At 38.2% G+C, this 21335-nt stretch overlaps 2 protein-coding genes across 2 annotated transcripts; both read left to right on the forward strand.

Annotated features, from left to right (window-relative positions):
• The first annotated feature begins 1038 nt into the window (after window positions 1–1038).
• On the forward strand, window positions 1039–2796 carry LOC113667501 (homeodomain-only protein). The gene is made up of 2 exons (XM_027183323.2): window positions 1039–1414; window positions 2233–2796. Exons 1-2 carry the CDS (start codon window positions 1271–1273, stop codon window positions 2338–2340), a joined length of 252 nt encoding a protein of 83 aa, XP_027039124.1. The 5' UTR covers window positions 1039–1270; the 3' UTR covers window positions 2341–2796.
• A 2906-nt stretch (window positions 2797–5702) lies between these two features.
• Window positions 5703–19526, forward strand: LOC113667502 (uncharacterized). Its single transcript, XM_089196624.1, has 17 exons — window positions 5703–6015; window positions 8190–8536; window positions 9205–9369; window positions 9914–10027; window positions 10173–10295; window positions 10916–11012; window positions 11125–11343; window positions 11776–12152; window positions 12629–12796; window positions 13405–13515; window positions 13871–13987; window positions 14277–14367; window positions 14848–15228; window positions 16037–16159; window positions 16539–16664; window positions 17466–17810; window positions 18444–19526. The coding sequence occupies exons 1-17, from the start codon at window positions 5946–5948 to the stop codon at window positions 19067–19069; spliced, it is 3600 nt and encodes a 1199-aa protein (XP_089052750.1). The 5' UTR covers window positions 5703–5945; the 3' UTR covers window positions 19070–19526.
• Window positions 19527–21335: the final 1809 nt, after the last annotated feature.

Consider the following 21335-nt stretch of genomic DNA (forward strand, 5'->3'; position numbering starts at 1 on the left):
AGGGGGAGGGGGATGTGTGATTTTTTGGGGATCATATGGTTTCAGGGAAAACGGAGGGAGAATCATTTGTCGCCAACAGAGTGTTAAGGGGGGACTGTAAAAAATTGACTACCAATGAGCGGGGGGGGGGGAGGGGGGTGTCATAAGATTATAACAGAACCTTGGGGAGGGATTTGGTAAATTTTATCGAGTCTTAACGAAATCCTCTGAACCTTTCCCCCCCGTCCCTTAGCGGTCTTAATTTTAAAGAACGTTATTTTCCTTCGAGGGAAGGATTGTGAGTCAAAGTACATCAAATGGTTAATAGATGTGGGAAGTCTGTTAAAATTCGAACGAAATGTGTTCACGCGGTTTTGTCAACCATTAAATAGTTCAAGAGTGCGGTCTGCGCGAAATCAAAAATACTAACACGGGTGTTGTATAAGCATCTATGGATTACCATTAACACCTATGGATCAATGTAAAGTTAAGGAAGCTTTTAACATTTACGGTTTAGAAAGTTGATCTCACAAAAGATCTGCTTTGATCGGTTCTTGAACGTAAGGACACGACGAGAAAGTTATCTAAATTAACGCATCATATTCAACAATACATTCAAGTATTTGAATGAATTTGCGACAGCCTAATCTAAAAATGTGCTAATTAATAAAACAAATAAAACAGAAAGAAATAATAAAAGTTGATTTTCACTCGACCAAATGTGAATGAACGATAAATGCACAGAAACTAAGTCTAATAGAGGTATTTTTGTAAGTGTTATATTCATTGATTGACTAAGTGAAAGCGAAATCGTACGTAAAATATGTTGGTTAGCCAAATTTAGGAGAAGTGTCAGATTGAAATACATATTTCATTATGCGGTTTTCTTGTAACAAAGATGCTAAGCTAATATTGTCTTGCTAAGTTTCGTTTCTTGCCCTAAAACAAAGAAATGTTCTTATTTTTGTACGCGTTTTCAAAATGTTTTCAGTCGCGGTCAATTTTCATTTCTTCTTCATGTCAACATGTTACCTATTCGAAGGTCAGCTACGAAATTACGATATGACGCTACGCATAATGTAGATGAGGGAAGAGTATTATTCACCAACCAACCAATCCGGTTGTCCGCAAGCCACCTGTTTAGGAAAAAATTTGCACTAAAGGTTCGTTCTTTATAACCATCAAAACGCTGCCAAAGAAATGCCGCTTTAACTCGACTAACCGTAAACCATCAAAAATTCCGGCTCCTGTCAAGAAATTGTGCTCTGACTGTGCAAGGAAAAACCAAACCATGGCCGATATTTTGAAAAGGATTGGCGAAGATAAAGAAAAATCTACAGCTTTAGAAGACGCTTTTAAATCTTGTAGATATCCTGATTCATTGAGTATGACACTTCTGGCTGCCGATATTGGTATCACAGAAGAAGAAATAGAGGTACGCGATTTATTTGCTTTTTCTTCTTAGGTTATTCTGCAAGGTATATCGCCTTAAAAGAATCAGGCAGTAACTTTTAGCATAAAAAAAATTCGTGCTGAGATTTCGCTCCTGGCAAACCTTAAGAAAGCCATGCGAAGTTTTAAAGGAAATTAAATTTCGAGTCGTATATATTTTTTTTCGTCTGCCATTGAATTGCGCATATTTCGGGAAGCGATAGATTCAAATAACACAAGAAATTTATGGTTTCGTGGCAACTCGTAGTTGTGAGTACCTCGTGAGAGGTAAATCGAGTGTTGTTTCTTGAGCTTGGACATTGCGAAATCATTGAAGTTAAACCAACAGTTTTCATCAACCGATACTTACGGTGAGCTTCTTGAATGCATGACTTGCCACAAAATTCTCAAACAAATTGGGTTCCTTTTATAAAAGGCGCTGTAAAAAACAAAAGTTTTAAATTGAAAATAATTTTCTTGAAAATTTTTCGAATACGCGCTAATGTGCAAAAATAATAGAAACAAGCTGAAATCCAGCAATAGAAAATTTTGAAATTGTGCTAAAAACTGAAAATGTATTGCATTTCGATATGGCGTTGAAATTATGAACTGAGAGTTGTTGTTTATATACTTCTTTCTTCGAATTTTCCTATTTGCCTCACAAAATATTAATTAAAATGATTTTCAATTACACCGGCTGAGCAAAGATGTAATTAGAAATGGGCCTCACAGGTTTTTTCATATTTCGGTGTTTTCATTTATTACAATTTTCCTGTCAACAAAACACAGCAACTGAATTCTGTGGGTTTTTCTTTGTTCCAGAACTGGTTTGCAGCAAGATTGAAAAAATGGAGGAAAGAGGAAGGATTTGTGCCTATCGCAGAGCGGGCGGCAATTTTGGCTCAGAGTATGAATAAAACTGGAAAGTAATGCAGTCTTGATGGCATTCCGGAGGCAAGACTCTTTGAATGAAGGAAAAAGTATACATAGGCATACATTAACTTATCAAAGAGGCGGTTTTTGTGTCACTGTATTCGCAATGATGAAGCAGTATTTACTTTTTCGTAAAAAGAAGTTAATTTTTAAGAATTTAGAAAACTCTAAATGACATGCAATTTTCAAGAAAATTATAAAGGTGAAGGCGCGGGCGCCTTTAAGAATATTCTAGAGTTTTCTCGTCGTGTTGTATTCATAATTGGACGCAGACAAAACGCGTGAATATTAATTATTGTTTTACATGGAGATATAATGTTTACGTGGAATGAAGCCATCTGTTCGAAATTTGTATAATCTAGATTTACAGCAGCAGATCAAATGAATGAATGAACTGAAGATAAGTTATTAATCTTCATGGCTGAGGTCAATAAAGACAGACTTGGTTGTCGATATGGAATTATTACCCGTTCCTGTTTCATCTTGTGAGCCGGCCTCAAACCGTAATTCAGATAAACTTTCATTTAGCTTAATTATCTCAGTCTGTTTTATTCCACAGCCGAGACAAGTATATTTCATTTTTCTCTGATTCACCTGCGTCACTCGCTTATTCTTTTGCGCAAATCAATGCACAGCAAACTGATTCACATCATCCTATCATGTGTACCTGCTTGAAATAGATTTAAGTAAAATGTACACGAAAGTAACCGAAATGCAAAACAAAGGGACTTTTCATTAACATTAGCCTTGTAACGGCGCTAGGCTGGATTGGTTAGCTGTGAGACTTTCTGCTCTTAGAAAAAATATTTTCTGGGGAGAGACAGGTAGTCAAATTAATGATCGTATGTTTTCCCTTATAAATTTATTTGAATGCTTTGTGTTTAAGCAATGAAAACGAGTCGATTTTAACGGGTTATATTATACCAAGAACGGGGAACAGGTGAAAGGAAACAGGGAACAGGGAACAGGTAACAGGACAGGAAACTGGAAAGAAAAAACACAAAACACAAAACACAAAACACAAAACACAAAACACAAAACACAAAACACAAAACACAAAACACAAAACACAAAACACAAAACACAAAACACAAAACACAAAACGCAAAACACAAAACACAAAACACAAAACACAAAACACAAAACACAAAACACAAAACACAAAACACAAAACACAAAGCACAAAACACAAAACACAAAACACAAAACAAAACACAAAACACAAAACAGGAAACAGAAAACAGAAAACAGGGAACAGAAAACAAGAAAAGGAGAACGGAGAACGAGGAACGGGTAAAATACAACGAAGAACAGGGAACGGAGAACCGGAATTGAAAATACAGCGGAAATCCACATGACAATTTAAACTAGCGGATAACAACACGTTAAAGGCAGTCTGAGTACCAGTTTTAAGGAACTCAGTCGTCAAAGCAATCATCATGGACGATAAATAAAGATTTTATTAAGGGTTTTTTAGTTGATCTTTGACTTTATTCTGATACAAATTGTAGTTGCGACAGATATCAGTTTCCAGTTTAAGTAACATCCATAACTTCTACGCTTGAATTTTGAAGGATATGCATTTTACGACTTTAAGATCATACTCATTATCACATCTATTTTGACCGACGCAAAAACACTTGAAAGGGAAACATGCCTGCAGTATGACAAGATATGCTTGCGCAAACATGAATAATGTACAGCCGCAACTCGTTCAGAATGTGATTTTACTTCAAACATAGACTGGAGACGGAAAGTGTGTTGACAAGAACAAAGCGTAAGGCTTAATGTAGCTGGAGCTGAAAAAGTTCACTCGCCATCAGTTATTGAGCAACACGCTCAAACGTGTTTAGCGATGGGAGCAGAATCGATTTATCTGCATGACCTAAAGTAATTAAATTCTGTTTCTTTGCACGTAACATTTTTATGATGGCATTTTCAAGACGTCGAGAATTACTGTAACCCATAATTTAAAGGAGCAAATGCACAGGAGCATCAGTAATCAATCGAATAAGTCTATGACACAAAAAGCAACAGGCTACTTATCTCTTCAGAAAATTACGACACCTTTAATTTGATGGATGCTGAACGTGAGGTCATTAGGGGTCCATTCAAGGATTGGCTCCTGATGATCGAAACCGAAATTTAATTAATATCGATTTCACTGTTATACTACCTGATCTCTGCATAAAAGTCAAAGCAGATCTAAAACAGGTGCTATAACTTGGTGACATCAACTATAAATCACCCAAAATAACAGGTAAATCAGCGTTTCATTCACATGAAAAATCATCCGAATTTCTGTTTCTGGTACGTGAAAACGAACCTGAAAACAATACGAACCGTCGCATATTGTATCAGGGAAACGTCTTGTGAATGCGGACTGGAATATCGCACCATATAACCCGTCATACTAAATGAGATCACGTGATTATAAGTCTGGGCGAGTTTAATTTCAAAACTGATTTGGTTTACTTGAGCAACGTAGAACTCAATGCAAAGATGACCATGTCACGTTTGTACCTCTTGATTTCTTTGCCGCTTGGATATAACTTAAATAAATAGCTCGAAGGGCTACAGTTTCGTCGATTCCTCTAAAAGATTTCAAAAGCCTGTTTCTAGAACAAGCAACCTTTAAACCTGGAATTTTATATCCACTTTCAGGGTCACAACTGAAGGTTTACCTCACTCATCATATGACGCGCGTTTTTTCCATGAATTTGCATTGCATTGTTCTACATGATACAAAACACACGTTAACAGTAATTTGAAGATGGCCTCAGCGGCAGTGGTTATGATTTCTTAGAGCCGTTTTTAGAAAATATAAAGGAAAGGCAATACCGGGACTGTATTTCCTTGGAAATAAGCACCCACCCTAGAAAATGCACCGACTCCTAGACACCTTATCCAAAAAAATTTGCACACTGATATCATCTAAAGATTGAAAATAATTTCTGAACGACAAGGGGACAACAAATATCATTATGAGTTCGCTTCCAATGGGCAACTTTTAATCATCGCGGATGTAAGTTCGCTTGTCAATCAGAATCTACCCGTAGCAAGAGATTTAGGTTGAAAGGATGCACAAAAAGGGTCCTAATTTTGCGTTTTTCAGTTTACGTGTTCCAGCTTGTCTCCCTATCCCATCTGTTGATTTAGTTCGAGGTCAAATACGTAAACGGATATGATGTTTTTTAAAGTTAGGTTCTAAATCAAGTTAAGACATGTTGCTTGTTCACTGACCCTCATTTAAAAGGTTGCGTCCATGTGTAAAATTACGCGATTTGATTCCATTTCTCGGAAATTGCAAAAAAAAAGGAACATTTAATTTGATAGATGAAAGAATTCAGTAGTGTATAGAGAAACTTTAAATGCCGCCCCGTCGAGGATGCTGCTTGTATCAGTTTCCATGTGCTCTTTAATTTCTGATTAACGAAGAGTAAAATTGCCGATCAGTCAAACCGAAACAGACGCCCACTCCAATAAGATTGATACCTGTCATTCAATGTCTAGAAGCACTTTTGCCTAACAGCAGCTTTTCATTCCTTTCTGTGACAGTGTTCGTTTCTAAATGGTCGTGTTCACTTCAAACTTTGAGAGCAATGATGTTTTTTAGGGACAAAGGCGTGTTTTTTCTGAGTTGGCTCTGCTTTTACTTACCGAGCGTGCAAGGTATTTTATTGCGTTCAATTTCTTTACTAAAGCGATGTATATCAATGTCTTTATTTGCTTTTTAACAATCGCTAAGTTTCCCGAGTCATCTTCGGTGTTATTTATTGTTAGAAAAAAAATTACACTTCTGCTTAGTGAGCTAAAAAATGGGTAAACAGAATGTTCGTCTTTAAGGCTATGATTAAGATTGATATAATGAATAGTTGGTTTCCTTTTTTTTTCATAAATCAACTTATTTTTGGGGAAGGATGAAAAAATGCGTTCATCCGGGATGCGCGTGATTCCACCTTTCATTTTCTCTCTTCTCGATATGTTCAAATTTCAATCAGAGTAGAAAATCCCTGCAGTTCACGGGTAGTATGTCGGGTCTTACTGCCTCTCTAAAAATATTCAAAGTTCTGCTTTTATATTGGATTGACGAAGCGAAGATGTATTATGGGATGACCAAGTGCCTGATCATGAATCTGAGGTGTGGGACGCACTGTGAGAAAAAGTCGAGCTTTTATAGAAAAAAAAAATGTTTCCCCAGCTATGGACCGAACTTAGTTTGATCAAAAAGTCTGGAATTTTTCTCTTACTCAAATTATCAACAATTTTTTTTCTTGTAAATTCCGCATGGTCGTACGACTAAATTATGCAATTTGATTGGCTCACCCGAAATAAGCGTTGTTTGCACACTTTTCGCATGTGTTACACCGGGAATAATAGATATTCCAGTGGAATTCTTGCCATAATGAGTAAATTCAAGTTTGCGAAAGAGAGATACAACCCCAACCAAGTAAGCTTTATTTGCACATCGCCAGAAAGTTTCGTTTTATGCTTCGTTATCCATCTCATGAACATACGAGATTTTATACACGGTATACATCAACTTTTAGTGCCAATTGAATTTTGTAGTAATGAAAATTTAGACACTGGGAGTCATTCACTGACGAAATAATTGGCTATACTCCACTCTGCTTTTAACTGTAAGATGACACTTCAATTTCAAAGACCAGATTAACTTAATTAGATCGACGAAAAAACTTTGGTTTTTTTTTATCGATTCTTACTTAAAAAAAGTGAGAAGACTCACCTTTTCGGCTTATTCGCCAACAGCAAGGGAAAAACGTAACCACTTATTAATCATTTTGGTCAAACGCACATAGCAATTTGATCAAGATATGCGTTAAATTTATAAACAGCCTCGCGCAAGGTTCGGCTTTCGACATCTAACACTCCTCGTGTCTTATTTATCTGTATGTAATGAATGGTTGACTTTTTTCCATAACCTTTCGTGATCGTCGCCTTGACAGCTGTTATATATCAATATCTTTTGAGGCCTCTGTATGAAAAATTCCAGGCCACCTACGCACACTCAGAAGGGCGTGTCCCACACACGAAGGGTATCATTATTGACGACCCTTGCTGTTGGTTTAAGGCACGGTTTGTTCACTTCGTTTCTCTCTTTTTCGATTCCTAATGTTTTTGCTCTCATTTGGACCTATTTGCATTGTGACTTATGAGTTTGATCATTTCAGTTTACCCAGATTCAGCTCAAGCTTTTGATGTGAGACAATTTTAGCAATTATAAAGTATTGTGCATGCTTTCCGTGTCGTTATCTAGAATGGCTGACTCCTTCCAAACCCTCGTTTCTACTGATCCACTACATCCACAAATTGATATGGTTTGACATTCAATAAATTCCACACTTTGTGTCCTAGAAAGGGGAATCATGGGTTACTTCTCCATTCTTCAAGCAAAATGGTTAATGAGCGAATAAACGGGTACTGTGAATTTCCGGTGATGAGCCAGAATTATAGGGAACAAATGGTTTACTACTTTTTTCCAATGATGACGGCTAACAGACCTAAGCAATAATTTTTTGGAAAAATGCGAATAATTTATCAAAAAGAACGGCGGGGTTGTACGGGTGATTTTTTTCTTGTCTCGTAAAATGAGACAAAATTTGAGACATGCAATTTTATCGTAAAATGACTTGACCTCTTTCTTGGTATCTTGATATCACGTATCATTAGTATCCGCTTACTATTCAATTCTGCAATAGACAAACAGCCACTGGAAAATCCCTACAAAACCTTGAAGAAATATTCAATAAATTCCACTGTAATCCTCGCGTTGCCGAGGAGTTATAAGTCGATTGCACCAGAAAGTTTTTAAATTTTATTCTTAGGAGTTGAGACAGGAAAACTTTCCATCAATCAGGAAGGAAGTTGCGGAGGCCATTGTCAGACAGTGACATTTAGCAGCCGTTTCTCCGGTGGAGCTCCGTATGTGTTCGCTTCTCTTAACCATGGAAATATCTCATCTATTGTCCACGATATTGCATTTTTTTGGGTTGAAGATGTCACTGCAGCTGATTTCAAAGCCTGTCTGGTGCAAGGAGGATTTAGCTCCGGAGGGAACACCATCATCGATTGGCTCGCGTTCCACGGTTCACAATCGGGAGTTTATCATGGAAAAGTCAGCTTCGGCCTGTTTACCACTGGAACAAAATGTGAACAAATCACATTTCCTCAGGTAATGTATAAATGGAGTTCCATGACCATTTAAACCAATCTGACCACCTTTGGCTTTTGTGCCGAGAGAAATTTCTGGTTCACTGGCGGTTTCTATTGAAGACCTTGACGAGAGTTTTCCTGATCTTTTTTGGCGACAACACCAAACCAGTATCGCAATACCTGCGATAAGAAGAATCACACCTATTGTACCAAACACTGAAGCGACTATAGCGCCCGTACACTCTGACGCAGCTCTAACATGACTACTTTGGCAACAGATGATCAAGCACACTAACAGAGTGCTTTTAATAATCATGCTGTTTTTTTTTTTTTTTTTGAAAGATTAACAAACTTGCGCCATTAAATTTGCGATCACTGTTTCAAGTTTGTCCACCATCGGAGCGTACCCCAAAATAATGTATAAATGGAGTCTACTTCGGTTGATAAGTCTCGCCATGATGTTCACAAATTCATCAAGAGTATTAAAAGTCTTCAACTAATATGTAGTCTCCTTCGCACCCGTTTGATGCGAGACATCACCACGATCAGAAGGCAACCACTTCCCTAGAAATTTTTGATAAGCGCGATGATAACCCTTTATTTTGCTGAGGTATAAAGCTCGTCTAACCATATTAGAAGGTATTATAGAAATGAAATATGGCTGATAGATGGAGTTTTGCATATCAGGTCTTCTCACAGCTGCCTAAAGTGCAAGTAACTGTCAAACATACTGCTTCAAACCAATCCCAGGACGCCATGAGCGTTTGGATTGAAAGCCTCTCCAGAAGTCAGCTTGAAGTTTGTCTGAGGGAATCAAGGACGTTTGATGGACCTCATCGCAATCTTGTGGTGGTATGTGGGACCAGTTCGATGTTCGATATAAATCCAATAAAACTCACGTCAAGCATGTTGTAGCAGGCACGTTCAATCGAAAGTTAAATAAACTTTCTTCTCGTTCCAATAAAAGTTTTAGAAAATATTTCATCCTTTCAAATAATACTTTTTGAGCTTCGAACATTTGGTGTGGTTAGTTTACCTATACCCAAGGAAATTAAAATCAAATGCCACAGCCAGACCATCAACGTTGGCTATGTTTCACTTCTCTGTTTTTATTAGACTTGGAAGAGCATTTGTTGCGCCTGTCCAATTTCAGACCATTTCGTGACATTCTTAACGCCTGAAATATCCGGGTTAAGCGGAGTTAACTTCGGCTAACTAACTACTATTTCATTTATTATCAACCAATTTTAAAAACTAATAAACATTCATACGGATAAAATTATGAGTGACGAGCTGGTTTGGTCATCAAGAAGTGAGTCATTTGTGAATTTTGAGCAAGGAGGAAAACAGATTGTAAAATTATTTTGTCAACGTCTTTATTTCAACTGAATCCTAGAACTGGATGGCATATGTGAATCATCCATCTTCGTGGGGAGCAGAAGAGTCTTCGGAAGTTGTGTTTTCTGAATATGAGACACCAAATGCAAGAAACAGTCATGCCTTATGCGAGGTATGTGCAGATAAAAGATGGCACTGCGTGCATTCATGTCTTCCCAGTAATATAGCGCCATTATCTTTAGTATGTCAGGTACGTTTTGATCATCAGATCTGCATTTCTTCCACAAAATTGATTTTTTTTTTCAAATTTATTGCAGAACATCAACTTCACAAACCCATTTTACGAGCCACCAGTTGTTCTCACAACTGTACTCAATGGACGCAACAACCGTGTTAACGTAGGAAGTCAAGCAAAAGGTCCCTTAGTCAGTTGGCTGGAGGTATATCAACTGATAGTACACTTTCTTAATTGCTATGGTTGTAGAGGTTATGCAAAAAAATTTGATGTTAACTTTACAGAGAGAAGAAGGCTGCATTTAACCCTTGATAAGTTTTATTTTCATCACTGACAAATGAAATTGAATGACTCCTCCAGCCATCCATTTATTCGTCTGCCCATCTATCATTTCATTCCCTTCTACATTTATACATGCATACATCCATGCGTGCGTGCTTACATGCATATATACACACATGCATACACACCCATGTATGTATGAATGTAGGGATGTATGCTTGTATACATGCATGAATGTATGCATGCATGCATGTCTACATGTATGTATTGCATACAGCATGAAAGCATACATGAATGCATACATGCATCCATGTATCCATATGCATCCATCAACCTGTCAGTCTAGATATGGTGGCATGCATATGTCGCTCACTTATCACTTTCATAAAATCTATAATGTACGATGTATTTTTAAACTAGGTTGGTTAATTTTGAGTTCTGTCTTGGAGTAAAGGAGAGTGTTAACCACTTAATACGATTATTGACTGAATGAAGGAATTTTTATGAGAAGATCTTACCTTGTGCGACCTTTTTGTTTGATAGGAAGTAACCAAGTCTTACTTTCGAGTTTGTATTAAGGATGACGCAGGCTATGGTGGTCAGAGGGAAAATATAAATGTGAACTATTTAGTCATAGGAGGTAATTAACGTATAAAATCAACCATTTCTATGTTTTTCTGTGTTTTCTTCTTCTTGTTCGTTTTCCAATATAGCTTTCTTTAATAACAGTGTTAAATGCTTGCTCTCTGCAGACCTCGAGCCCTGTAGGAATGTAAGCTGTGAATATCACAGTCATTGCGTTGCCTTGGGTCCCCAGCAGGTCATATGTCGCTGTGAAAGTAGCTGCCCATCATTCGAAGAACAAGTCTGTGCCTCCAACGGCCGTACTTTCAGAAATCTCTGCTTACTGGAGAAAGAAATTTGCACAACAAGAGGAAACTACTCTTATATTCATCCGGGAAGTTGCAAAGGTATCAGAAGTATGATTCTAATTAGTTAACCGTGAAGTTGAAGGTAGAGGAAGACAGATTTTGACCTGAATTTAACAGGAAAGGTAACTCAAGCGAGAGCATCACTAAACAGACACACGTAGATATAGAACATAATTTTATGAAACTGATTTTTGATAAATTCAGTCCTTTTTTGGGCGGTAACCTGATGGAAGCTTCCTCTTGGTCTCCTGGTTGCTTCACAGGCACTTTGTTAGTACTCTGATTGATGATGAGAATCGAGCAACCACTGAGCATGTAGCATTTATTTCATTGTATTAACTCATAATGAAAATACTTATCGACCAAAGAGTGCAAGAGAACTTCTACATTTGTAACAATAACTTCGTCCTCTCACAGTACCATTTACTAAGCGGATTTGGCATGGACTAAATTGTTTCTGCTCATTTTCAGGTTTTCCACTTCAGAAAGGAAGACATAAGTTTCGGAACGTCCCTTCCTGGGCAGAAGATCAGTGTGAATCCATAACCTTCGATCCTTTCATATTTTATCCTCACAAGAAAATTTACGTTCAACTTACTGTTAATCACTTTAATTATTCTGATCCCGCCATCGTGCACGAGGCCACTGCACCCTGGGTTGAGAGTGTAAACACCACCCAGTTCACGGCCTGTGTCACTCGAGCTGGTAGAAATGATTACCCCTCTGATAGCTTTGCCGACGTTGATTGGGTCGCATATCAGGGTGCTCCCTCTGGGGGTGTGGCTGGCGAAGAAAAGTTCTCCAGATGGTGGACTGGAACTAGTTGTCAAACAATTACTCTTCCAAGCGTATGTTAACTGTTGTAATAATGGATTGTAAAGAGGGGGATACTCCTTAATTTGACCTGAATAGGTGTACCGCGTATTATAGGAGTCCTTTTTGGATTGGAACCCAAGCTTGATGGTTCTGGTGTACTATTGTGTTTAGAAGAATTGCTTTATTTCATCGTAATTCTAAACATTCTGTCAGGACATTGCCTCCTAAATGGTCGATATGCCCTGGTTTGATTGTTTTCATCACAATAGCGAAAATATGGATTTATTTTCCTTAACAGGTTCACATGTTCAGAGTCTGACAGGTTCGGGGTGTACTCCCAAACGCGCTCCAAAGAGTTGGAGAGGGGGGGGGGGGGGAAGGCTCCAGTGTCTCACAGGTCGGCCTCCAATTGGCATAAATCAACGCAATATCACGTTTATCATCTAATCTGGAGAATTCATTCTGCTTGAATATACACCTTACATCCCCGTCGAATTATTTTTTTCAGGGAAAGTTCCCCGCCTCGCCAACAGTAATTGTAACTGCTGAACACTACAGGTCAGGTTTAAAACATGACGCTACCAGCGTGTGGCTGGAAGATATCTCAGCGAGTTCGTTTAAGATTTGTCTACGAGAGTTTCAAAACTTTGCAGGGGTTCATGATGACATCTCTGTGGTAAGCATTGAAATATAGGAGCAGGAAACTACAGGATATATATTTTTATTTCTTTATTTGTTTTGTTTTTTTTGCTTGGTATTTTTTTTATTTTTCAGCACTATATTTCGGCTGGGAAAACCAGCCCTATTAAGGTATGAGTAGAATTATCGTGGAGTGGTAGTTTTTATGAAGCGATTTGTGTAACATCAAACATACGAATAACTAGGTTTGTAAGGTTTAATATAGTTTAGTCCAAACAGTTGAATAAGCCAATTGTTTGCGTTTTTTTAGAGATGCTCAGAATTTATTTGCCGTTCAAGAAAGAAAAAGAAAGCGTCTTCAAGCTGACAGATTGAGTCTCTGTTACGAAAGTACTTTTCGGTGGGAATAAAAACTTTTCCTCAGCAGAATGAACACGGCAGGAAAGAAGAATCCTGCGAAGAATTTGGCATTTGCATTTCAACAATAAAACTCACATATCAGGCAGTTTGATTCTTTTCACGCTAAGTTCTCATTTTTTCCTTTTCTCCGACTGTCCCTTTTGACTCATTTCAATGCTCGAATGAAACTCAATTTACCGTGAAAAAAACTGATGATTTTTCTCTCTTTTTTGTACCTTCCTACAGAACTGGTTGGCGTTTGATTCTCTTCAGAGACCGCTCTTTAGGGAACACAATGATGTCAGCTTTCAAAACAATGCTTCGCCTGTTAAGAATCATAACTTTGCCTTCTGTGAGGTAATTTGAAGTTTCAATGGGGTACATAACAAGGCGAAGTCTAACCTGTGCTAGGCTTTCGCTTAGCGGAGACAAGTGAAAAGCGAGAGAGCGGAAAACGGAGGGAACACTGGAAAGCAAAATGGGGTTACTCTTAACAATCACTGATTCGCTTGTCTTCATTCGCTATGGGTAGAAATGGTTGATGTAACTGAGAACCCTGTTTCCATCCTCCAATTTTTCTCTGTTAGCTAATGAAAAGACGATACAGTGAACAAATTGATTTTTCTTAAGTTAATATTGACCATAAGGTTTTACGAGTTACTGACGTCTGAATCTAAACATACTTGCTCACCTTTGATTTTCTCGACCATAGGATGTGAGCTTCATTGGTAGTTACAGCAAATCCCCAACCGTGCTTTTGACAGCTAAACATTCTACTTCTGGAGGAAATGCTGCTGCAGAATGCAATGGTATAGTGAGCTGGATAGAGGTAATTTGAAACTGTGCAAGAATGAATCGATACAACTGAACAAAGCACGCAGAAACTGTTACCTTTTAATCATAGAGAACAGCATAGCATTTCCTACCATTTTGATGCCGCAACTTACGTAGCTCTACGTATCGCTAAAATTATGGCAGAATATCGCAGTAAAAGGCAAGGAGAGCTCCATGTGTGGATACCTATCAAATGATAAAATACCGAATTTTCAAGCAGTTCTGTCGTTTCTCTTGTAATTCTTTAAAATGTATTTATATCCTTTAATTTTTGTTTTCACCAGTACATCTCCACCTCTGGCTTTAGAATATGTGTCAAGGAAGTCTTTGTCAACCGCTTTGATCCACTCACTGTATCATATGCAGTATTAGCAGGTAAAATCTTGTTATTTTAATCAGAGGGTGCGGTCCGTTTCCGGACGCATTTCTTGCGACACCTGTTTTCTTTACCTCCCCTCTTCCCTTCTCATTGCTTTGTAAGATTTTATAAATACCGCCTGGCGATGAAGAACAAGGTAGAAATGGAAATTATGTAACTTTTGTGAATTAGTGTTTTCTAAGTAGTATCCTAAATAACTGTGTTTTGGAGCGTGAGTTAGAGGTTTGCACCATAAGTTTACGATCAACGTTAGGTTTGAATTTTGAACGAACAAGGAAACAAGCAAGCCAAGGAAAACAAACAAATTAGTACCTAAACAAACAAACAAACAAACAAATAAACAGAAAAAAAAGAAACAGAAACAATTTTACTTGAGTAAATAATAGAAATCATACTGGAACAAAAAGCATGTGCATCATAATGTTTTCTTATAGAAAATGTGATTGAAATAAATGCGTTTAACCTTTCCTCAAAAGACATATGTCAGGAAGGATGGGCCTATTATAAGGGATACTGCTACAGACGAATTTCTTCCTGTGATTCCTGGGGTGGCAGCCAGGCAGCATGCGCCACTCTTGGGGCTAATCTTCCCAGCATACACAGTCAGGAAGAAAATGTATACATACAGAGTCTCCATGGTGGCGACCACTCTTGGCTCGGCCTTTCTGACAGGAACACTGAAGGTACATTCGTGTGGAGTGATGGATCACAGTTTAATTTCCATTACTGGGCGAGCCATCAACCAAACAATTTTCATGAAGAGGATTGCGTCCATACTCTTGGTTTCCTTGCAAATCATAAGTATAAATGGAACGATGTCAATTGCACAGACTGTCATAAATTCACTTGCAAGAAAGGTAGGTCATCCGGATGATGGTAAAATTGTTTTTACTCGGAGCAAAGTTCTGTGAGAAAAAGTGGAACACATATACTTTCCTGGATTTTATAACGCACGGGTTTCAATACCTTTTTCCCATACGCGGCTTCCGATGGTGTAATAGGCGGCTGTTCCCGGAGAAGGGGCCTTACCATCTTTTTCCCCCTAGGATAGTCCGGGGGCATGCTCTCCAAGGAAAAAAATTGAAATCTAGAAGCTCAGAATGTAATTCCAATATTTTGACCATCATAAAAAGAGTGCTATTTGTAATAACTTTCAGGTGATGTCAAATCTTTGCTAAACCCCTATTTGTTTTTTTTTTCTTCATACACTAATTTTGACTGACTTTACCAAAACAAAATTTAATAGTCTTTTTGCATGGAAAACTTAACTTCGAGGCGCACCCGATTCGTACCTACATTACTTATCCTTTTTTGGTTTTATTTCAAATTTACATCTGAGTATAAAAAATCAAATATGTTTTTAAGCCCAATGGGGATTAATTACGCGCTAACAAATATATTTTATGGATTATAATAAGGAATATTATTTTTTCAAAATATCCTATAGTTGCTAAAGATAGTTTGATTATAGTACTCTGATGGAATTCTTAAAAATCTTTCTGACATTTTGACTGAGAATTACAGCCCTTCCCCGAACAGTAACAGTTCTCTCCTTTACGTTCTTTCGTTACCAACCTAAATACACAGCTTTGTTGAATGATGCTAAATATCAGCTGAGAAGTGATACCAAAAACACAAAGGTTCTGTTTACATTTTTCTCCGTAGACTTCAATGAATGCAAGGAATTTGCTCATGAATGCCCTGTCAACGCCACTTGTGTGAATAGTCTTGGTTCGTACTCTTGCCAATGTCCAGCTGGATTTCGTCTTAACGGAGGAAGTTGCACAGGTTTATAAGTGATTTAACTAATAGATAGCCAACTTCTAAAATAGTGTTTTATATCTATTATTTTCGTTATGAACTCAGCCAGGTTTTGTCGTGTATTAGCTAGAATAAAGAGACTGGTTGTTTTTCTCCGTTAAGTAATCAATTTTAGGGAAATTAAAGCGATCTATAGACCTTGTGGTTGGGTAAGTAGATGAGGTAACAAGTGCAAATATTCTCATCTAGCTCTTTTATTTATCATTTCAGCCTTTTATGTTTGCAAGGAAACATTTGACCATATTTTCTTCCTTTTGATTTTAGAATTAAACCAAATGTTTTGCTTGTATTGTAAATAGGCAGCGCGTAGTGTCATGACATTAAATTCAAATCTTTTGTTGAACAGACGTTGACGAGTGTAGCTCTGGTTCATCTTCATGTCATGCTCAAAGCCAATGTGTGAATGTTCCTGGTTCGTACAACTGCACCTGTTTGCCAGGATACGTAGGGGATGGAAAGGCGAAATGTGAAGGTAAAATTATCGGCAATGGTGGTAGTTGATTGGCTCGTCCTTCCTCACTTCAGGGCGTACAGCCTCAAAGCTTATTTTTCCCAATGAGCTTCACAAGGTTTATATCTAATCTGTTCTAAGGACTAACAGGTAATTTTCGCTCGTTGTGGGCTACTGGGTGTGAAATTGAAACCATTTCTCAAAGATCTAAGTTCGTTTAGCCCCGAAGATTGTAACTTATTTGTGACAATCATATCTTAATCACCTTGACCGAAGAATATGTTAAAATTTCTCGAAGTATATAGCAGCAAACTAAAGTGATAAATCATCAAGGTGATTAACGTTTTACCTTGAATTTCTCTTTTGCTTGTTTTCAGTTAAACTTTCAAGGTTTAAAGGTTTGGATTTGTGGTAATTTATTATTTCTAGACACGGAGATAATCTATCTCAAAGTCTACACCCTTCATGTCGTTCCATTCTCATGCCATGCCCCCAAGCGGGAAGGCTAAATGCTGTGCTCAGCCCGTATGTCATGTTTCGAGCCAAATATTTTCCCATCCGGCCTCAACTGACTGAGTCAATTTACTTCATTTAGCTGTTACTTTTGCGTTTGTTACTCTGTATTACCTCACGTTGGACTGCGCGGCTTTTTCCGGCCCAGCTCGAGCGATCACTTGCGAACCTCCTATGTCACGCACGCTGGGATTTTTACCATCATGCTTTTCAGTAATGGCACTTGCGAGGCCGTACTTGGTTCATGATAAGACTTCTTTTCCACCTCTTCAAGCCCTATCTTACTTATATTTCCCTATTTTCCGACAGCTCCACGCCTGACAGCAACAAGCTCTTGCGTGTTATCAACCTCAACAAGTACATCTGGATACATCAGAATAACTCAAGGTGCCTCGCCATATAGCAATAGTATGGATTGTCGATGGAATTTTTCCTCCAATGCAGTACTAGAACTTGTCTTCTTCAGTTTTCGTACTGAATCGTCTGCAGATTTCGTGTCTGTGTACGATGGTGGGTCGCTGTCGTCGCCTCTGATTAGGAAAATGAGTGGATCTTCTCTCCCGCCACCCATCACAAGTTCTTCTATTAATCTCTACGTAAAGTTTTCGTCTGATGGCGCAAATACGTATGACGGTTTTGTAGCAGCATATCGAGGTAAAGCCTATCAAAAGGTGACTCAAAATGGTCCCGATAATTAAAAAACTAGCCCGTCCGAGGCGTTCAGTTAGTAAAACGGTGCGATAGTAGCGGAGGAGTGAAAAAAACGAGAGAGGCTTGGGTCGTGCGCGAAACTCGACCTAACCCTCCCTCGTTTTTTCACTCCTCTGCTACCATCGCGTTGTTTACTATCGTAGTTTTACGAACTGAACGCCTGGAACAAGCTATTGAAACTCTAATTCCTTGATAGATCGTAGCACGATTACTATCTAATTAAATTTTTGTCTATGTTTCACTTCTTTGAGACGAGGTTTTGACGCATGACGTTACCATAGCGACACAACTTCCTTTTGGAAGCTTTTAGACTCATGTGCGTGTTACTCGATAGACAAGTTCTGTGAGTGCTACTCACAGAGAAAAACAGTTAAGCAAGAAAGCTAGTCAAACCATTAACTATTCAGAGCTTAGTACTGACTTTTATAATTTTTAAGGTGGCTCTAGGTCGTTGAGCTGAATTTCCCTACATCTAATAGTCATCCGGTAAACAGTTACTTCATCTTATAGAAGAAAAAGTCAGTTACCTTAAGTTATTTATGAACTTTGTACCTTTTCTTTCACTTCTGTTATCAGTTCTTACAGCTGGATCCTTACGTATCAGTGGAAACACTGCCGTTGGAAGGGTCGAGGTTTACTATGATGGGCAATGGGGGACTATTTGCGACGATGCGTGGGATATCAACGATGCTAACGTAGTGTGTAGACAGCTGGGCTACACACGAGCGAAGCGAGCCTACAGTGGCGCCACCCACGGCCAAGGTACTGGTCCAATTTGGATGGACGACTTGGCATGCTCAGGCAGTGAGTCTCATGTATATGATTGTAGACACCGTGGATGGGGAGACCATGATTGTACACACAGTAGAGACGCCAGCGTGGAGTGTTACAGGCCGATCCGTTTGGTAAATGGTTTCGCTAACTATGGCCGCGTGGAGGTTTATCACAATGGGCAGTGGGGCACAGTGTGTGATGATAGCTGGGATATGAATGATGCTAATGTGGTGTGCCGTGAGCTTGGGTTTTCCAGTGCATCATCAGCTCCTCATAGCGCGCGATACGGTCAGGGATCTGACCCCATCTGGATGGATAACGTAAACTGTCATGGAGGAGAAGCTTCTGTATTGAACTGTGCACATAACGGCTGGGGAATCGATGATTGTAGTCATAGTGAGGATGCCAGCGTGATATGTAACATTTAGAAAACCCTGAAAATATTTTGCGAATTTTTACAATCTCTATGCACTGAAACCGGATACATTATTATGCTATGTAGAAGAGAAAGATCACTTCTGAATGAGTGAAACAGATTTAGAGTTAAAAATCAGAAGCTGTCTGCAAGTAGGAAGGGACAACATTTTCTTTGAATAGCAAATACTTTTTTGACTTAATTCTAAATTTTGGGTCCCAATTTCTTGAGTAAATTTTAAGTTAGCAACAAAGAGAACTTAACGTATCTGATTTTTTCGCCTGAGGCTGAACATCCTTATGTTGATCAAAAATCTGGTACGCTTTGAAAATAGCAACCTCATTATGTAAGCTTTCATGTCACCGTTTTCTTATTATAAATTTTGTAAACATTAAAAATAATGATTTGTACAACTTTCTCAAGAATAATGCTTATGTTTTAATGGTAAATAAAATACTAGATATAGCAAAGTGGCACAAAGCCTTTTTTAAAGTTGATAACAGCTTTCTATCTTTTTTCAATTATCTCAGCGGTCTCTCCCTACTGCGTATGAAATGAACACCAATGTGCGTTCGCCTTCCTTCTTGCTTGTCCCTGTAACAGTGATATGGTAGTAATGACAGTATTTATGTGGTTTCATATGTGTTTTACCTTCCTGTGATAGTTACTTGTAATGTGTCTCAGTTTTCACCCTTCCTAAATCCTTTCTACTGATGTTGAGTGTGTCCGCTAGGTCCCTCCACGCTCAGTATGAAAGAGCAAGTAAGACTGGCGCGAATATACAAACCTTTTTCGAATTCGAAGTCGTACTACAAATTGATTTTGGACTTGAATTTATGGGCGTAAGTTCATAAATGTTCGGATGGGATGTCTTTTAGGCGTGACGTGATGTGAAAAGTAAATACAGGCGAAATTTTAGAGAGCCCTAAAGCAGCCCAAGAAATATGACACGATCCCTCTAAAATTGTGAATCACCATAATATAATGTCCTTGCTTATGAGAAGAAAGTATCTTTGACTATCAGATATTGCTTTATATTTAAATACTATTCACCAAGCCGCGAAAACAGTGATGTAACATAACGCAAAGCGATGATTTAACTCTTGTATTCCTGCAATAATTACAAACTTTTCCAGCGCAAATTCCGCGTGCGTTACTCGGAAGTGAATAGCAGAGGATATTCGGAATTTGGGTAGCCGATCAGAGCGTGCCTTCAACGCTATCTATTATTTAAGTATATACTAAATATAGACAAGATAGAAAGACTAGTAAAAACCAAACCAAGTAAGAGACAAAAAAAGCTTTAATACAAAAGCAGAAGCGGATATATTGAAGTACCAAACGCTTTAAGCGAGGGATAAAGTAACACTTATGTTGGAGTAAATCACATCAATCCCTTCAATGCGATCTCTCCTTACCAAGAGGGCAGTACTCGGTAAGGTAAACAAAAATATGATGAACCCAGCCATTACTCTCTCTGTTCGGCTATTTTTCGTTAATTTCAGTAACTTTCAACTCCTGAGGCAAAGGTTTTACTTCCGGGTAACGCGGTTTTGAATTAGTCACATTTAGAAGTGCATTTTCCTATCTCCTCTGACAATTAACTATTTTTTGTCTAGCATGTGATTAAGTTGTTCTAAAACTCATTATTTTCGAGTATTTAGGCTTATTTTTTATGCTATAAAACTGTTCCCGTTTTTCTTCGGCAAGAAAAAGAAATAAGCGTAGTAATTTCAAACTTTTTCTACTCAGCTGACGCGAACGAGGTACATAGAGTCACACAACAAAAACCAAAGTAATCACAACGTGAACAAAAAAAATTACAGCTATAAAAAAAGCATGTTAGGCAAATTTTGAAACCCGCAAATGAAAGAAAAGGCAGTGACTACACCACGATGTTTTAGAAGTTTTTGTGAGTTTTACAGACCGAATGCACGGGGAAAGCACTGAGGTAAAACTAATGCAGTGCAGGTTTACTATCGAAACTTGTTAAAAAGTTACTCCTTGGTTTCAAGATTACTATGAAATAATTTTATGTTTATGTTTTACGTTTAAAGATTATCATGGAGGTTAAAATGCAAGAAAATAGGCACTCATGCCGGCCAGGAAAATAGCAATAGACGGGAAAATTGCATGACTGGCGTTCGGTTTTGTGGGTGAAGTTCCAGTCTTTGCTGCCATCGCTTCCTTTATCAAGTTATATTTGCCACTTAATACTCCGGCAACTGTGTGTTTTGACAGGTCAACGTTTGCATCCGTTCCACAGGAAGCCCACACAA

The sequence above is a fragment of the Pocillopora damicornis genome, chromosome 2 (genome assembly GCF_964200805.1).
Source record: "Pocillopora damicornis chromosome 2, jaPocDami1.2, whole genome shotgun sequence".
In the NCBI taxonomy this organism is placed as follows: Eukaryota; Metazoa; Cnidaria; class Anthozoa; order Scleractinia; family Pocilloporidae; genus Pocillopora; species Pocillopora damicornis.